At 32.3% G+C, this 4,957-nt stretch overlaps 1 protein-coding gene across 1 annotated transcript; it reads right to left on the bottom strand.

Moving 5' to 3' along the window:
* Positions 1-3,003: 3,003 nt before the first annotated feature.
* Positions 3,004-3,744, bottom strand: LOC107450270 (uncharacterized). Its single transcript, XM_016066030.3, has one exon. It carries the CDS (start codon positions 3,742-3,744, stop codon positions 3,004-3,006), a length of 741 nt encoding a protein of 246 aa, XP_015921516.1.
* Positions 3,745-4,957: the final 1,213 nt, after the last annotated feature.

The raw sequence follows: 4,957 nt of genomic DNA, 5'->3' as shown, positions 1-4,957 counted from the left end.
TAAATGAAGTATTTGCAGATTGTTTTTCCTCTAAGTTTCATTTCTATTTTTAAAAAACAAGCAAACAAATGGTGGAAAATTGCTCTGAGACTCCTTTTTTTTAAAATATCTTTGTTTACTTTAGTTATTTAGTTTAGTTAGTAATTTGACTCGTTTCTCATAAAAATTGAAAAACTGAGTTGAGAGAACACCCTCAAAGTAAAGAAATTATTCTTTGTTACTTCATTAAATTCTTAAATGTATAGGAAATTATTTTGTTCAGCTTCGCTGCATGTAATTAAACTTACATTTTAACAACACGATGTCTTTATGCATAATTTTGAATGGTCTTATATTTACAAATTTTGCTACACCTATGCTAGATGAAGCCGAATTTTTACAATAATTATCTTTCACTTGTGCTGAGGTCCCAGACGAATTTAGATTTGTGAAGATAGTGATACAAATTAACTTCATAAATTCTGGTACCGGGACAGTGGGGATGGTTGATTTGATCAGTTGCGTAAAGTTGCGTAATCTGAATTCTGATTCGTCTCAGAGATTCTCAACAAGACAGAGCTCTGAGAAAGCCTGTTCCAGTTTCTGGACACAACCATTTCATCACACCATGTTTGCGCAAGTCTTGATGTGTAAATGGAACAGCTATGGTCCCTATATATTGCATCTATACATAAAATATGGGCCTTCCTCAATTCTGAGTATGGAGCAAAGAAGAGCAGCATTGACTAAATCCTCTGAGTTCATCGTTCTAACTACATGAACTGAAGGACCAAACAAGTAAGAACAACTCCAGAATATCATTACTTTATTTATTAAAGTGGGAGCTTGGATATTTTAAATCGGATTACATATTATTCACATTTTCTGCATCTTTAATACAGTTTTAAATTGGATCATATTGTCGTACTTGTTAAACTGAAATTTACGATTCCGTAGTTCAACATGCGTGAACATATGGTCGAATTTGCCAACTTATTAAATTTCTAACAATTTTTTTAACATATTATGATTGAAGGTGTTATGAATTCAAAGTTGAAGTTATTTTTTGAGCTTGAATAATAATTTTTAAAGCTTTGTTTATGAAATTTTAATAACTTTCCTGTCTTAAATTTACTAAAATTATTTTTAAATTAATCTTGGATTATTGCATATTAATTTATGTTGTATAGTATTGATTAAAAGCTTTTGTTCTTGAAATTTAAATTATCAATTACCATTTCAATGAACCGAAAATCAAAGCAGAATAAGCATAAATATGCATTTCATTTATTTTTTATTTAAATTGCCTCAGACTATATTATTCTAGCATATTTTTCTACGAATTTAATTTAATCTTTGAGCCCGCATCTCTAAAACTTTTAAATATACTAAACCCTGAAGGTGGAAATACACAACGAATAAAGATTTATATTTTCTATTTCACCGTCGACGGTCATTGATGCGGAATAATTAAATTTTCGGGAAAATATCTTTAAGGCAATTCTCGATTATTCCGAACATTCAAATGATTATTGGAAAATATATGCTGCTGGAATAGGAAATGATTGATATTCCGGGAATAGTATAAATAAATATGCCTTTTTCTCGAAACAGTTTGGCTCTTAGAGGAAATGATTTTTCCACAGAAAATTTGAAACTTATTCTATTACTCGTATCATCAAATTCATAGAGAAGAGCCACTTCAAGCTTTGATGTTGACAAAAATTTCTTTTTGAAGCATACTGTAACGGAGAGAGATTAGTTTTCTGATTGTCATACCAAATATTAGATGAGAGGTAACATTTTGATCCTTTCAAAGGAGTTACCTTTTACTGATAATTTTTATCATATCATAATAATTTTACGTGATATTGATATAACTGTAAGCTAGAAGAATTAGCAACAAGCGGACTAACCATTTTGGGCGTAATTATATACATCACGCAATTATAAATTGCTTGATTAATGGTTAATATTTCAGTTTTATCTATAATTTTTTTCAGTTCAAATTATGCTTCTTTGCAAGAGATGTTACCTTAGAGGATTCAATTTCTATGAGTGTAAATTTCCCTAAAAACGGAAACAGCATAGTTTTCTTTTTCAAATCAAAAAGAAGTTTTTACGTCACTGTAGTAGCTTAAAATATTAAAAATTGATGGACAAACTTTCATTGTCCACGATAAAATTTTAAATTTTGAAAAAAATCTCGATTTAATATTTAAAGGTAAAAGGGGAATTTTAATTAAGTAAAACGTACACATCAATCCCAAATCCCCGTGTTTTGAGTGTAAAAATATGTATTTTACCAGTAAAAAAATTTATAATTAAAATACGAATAAAAAATTACGATATGAATAACTCGTGGTGTCTGTTTTGTGTCAGGGTGATATATCGATTGCAAAAAAGAGTGATTAGGTTAGAATACTTTTCATTACACAAAGATATATTAACTTGAGAATTAACTATCGGGAATAAAATAAACTGGCTATGGTTTTGTTCTTCAAATTTCAACTTTTTTGAAACCTGGATAATTTGCTGCGGATATCAATGTTATCCACATTTCCTGTATGAGTGAAGTAAGCGAAGATAGCTCCTTCGAGATACTAATATTTTATTAAACATATTTACATTTATATACAAGTTGGTTTGATTTACAAGAAGCATCATCACAGCAGGTGATGAGAGAAATACTGACAGGCTGTCATGTGTGTGCTGGTATTTATACAATTCTAAGAATATGACGTCAGAACTCTTATTTCAGTTCACTTCAAAAATAAGTAAAAACACAATTGATTAAAGACCAACAAATAACAATATGAAATAAACTTGATTTTATGATGAGCGGCGAACCTTTCACCACACAGTATCCCTCCAGTGACAAAGTCACGATACCAATAACGATTGTTTAAAAACAATCATAAAATACAAAGTAGTAAATTCAAATATACGTCTTAATTACGAAGAAAAAAAAATTTAACTTGGAAATTGGAATACAATTAATAGATACAAAATATTTAGATGCTTTTATATTCCATACTCTTTAACAAAATATTTTGGGAAATGCACACAGCGACCAGATTTTGTAACAATTGGCTTTTCTTCCTTTGTTGGAGATGAGGATTGGCTTTGACGATTACGAAACTGTGCATAGTGCCGGTTGCGAGACCTACTACGTGTCCGCAATGCTGCTACTTCTTTTCGTAGTGCTTTAACTTCTTCTAAAAGCTCAAAGGTGCATTGTTGGCTTGAAGAAACTTCGCAAACTTCACTTGAAGTTGACACTTCCATTACTTTATCAGCGATTTCAGCAGCTCTTGTTGAATTTAGAGAAGGGATTGCGGCCAATATCGACTGAACATGCTGTGGTAGCTGATTTAGAAATAGTTCCAAAAGTAGCGAATCTGAGATTTCGTGGGATTCAGCTCTTCTCTGCATAGTGCGCAAGAGTTCACTAGGCTTTCTATCTCCTAGTTGCTCTCCGGAAAGTAAACGTCGAATTTCCTGGGACTTTGTTTCCCCGCAGCGTGCAATAACTTCTTCTTTCAGCTTTTTGAAAGGATCTTCTGCGTTAGGAGTTATAATGACGTCCCTTACAACTGCGGCTACTTCAGGAGGAAGATGGGCGAAGCAGTAGTTAAACTTTGTTTTGCTCTCTGTAATTGGCTTCGGTGTCGCAAGCTGGAAAGTTGCTTCGACCATATGAAACCACAGGTGTGGATCAGTAATATTGAAGATGGGAATTTTTACTGCAGATGATTCCGCCATAGTTGCAGTTTCCTATTAATCCAAGAACCAATAACGGGAAAGATCAAAAATAAAAGTTACTTGTATCGTCAGACATCCGGGTCACCATTGAAGTAAGCGAAGATAGCTCCTTCGAGATACTAATATTTTATTAAACATATTTGCATTTATATACAAGTTGGTTTGATTTACAAGAAGCATCTTCACAGCAGGTGATGAGAGAAATACTGACAGGCTGTCATGTGCGTGCTGGTATTTATACAATTCTAAGAATATGACGTCAGAACTCTTATTTCAGTTCACTTCAAAAATAAGTAAAAACACAATTGATTAAAGACAAACAGATAACAATATGAAATAAACTTGATTTTACGATGAGCGGCGAACCTATCACCACATAAGCAATAATTCGGTAAAAATTTAAACCATAATATTAAATTAAAATAATAAAATTAAGATTTTAGGATTATAGAATGATTACGGATGCACCTGTTCAGGCTAAGGCTAACTGTGGAAAGACTAAGGTTGACTACGGAAGCACCTTTTCAGGCCAAGGGCGAAGACTGTCACATCTTTTTAAGATGTGGATGTATACGGAGGCATTTCAAAATGCCCAGTGGCGGACATTAATTCTTCTGTTGATTGTTGATAACATTAGTCATTGTTTTTAACGAGTGTGCTAGCAAACAACAGGTATTGCTGCAATTTTGCTGCGTATAGCTAAGTTATCCAAATTTCATGTATAAGCCACAATTTGATGAGAATAAAAACCATTAAATTAAATTAAAATAAGAAATTCAAAATAATATTTATAGAAGATTTTCGGATGCACCTTTTCAGGATATGGATACCAGTGAAAGCAGCTCTTCTGGCCAAGAATGCTTACGGAAACATCTTTTCAGGACAACGACTAAAACATCCTCTCAGGATGAGGATGTGTAAGGAAGCATTTTAAAACGCCCATTGACAAACATAAATTCTTATGCTGATCAGATTAGTCTTTTTCTTTAAGGAGTGTATATGCCAACAACAGATATATCTGCGATCATATGCTTCAAGTCATCTTTCTGAGAGCTTGGAATAATGAAGGATGTTTTTTAAATTGCTTCAGCTTAATATATGTATACAAAAAAACTTCACATTTTGAGTCACTTAAAATTGGAGTCAAGTTCTAGTCTTATAACACACTGTAAAATATTTCGGATACGTTAAAATGCAACTGCCTTCAAACCAC

The sequence above is a fragment of the Parasteatoda tepidariorum genome, chromosome 1, assembly GCF_982258835.1.
Source record: "Parasteatoda tepidariorum strain Cologne lab strain chromosome 1, Ptep-v5.0, whole genome shotgun sequence".
In the NCBI taxonomy this organism is placed as follows: domain Eukaryota; kingdom Metazoa; phylum Arthropoda; class Arachnida; order Araneae; family Theridiidae; genus Parasteatoda; species Parasteatoda tepidariorum.
This window is presented reverse-complemented; position numbering and strand designations above follow the sequence as displayed.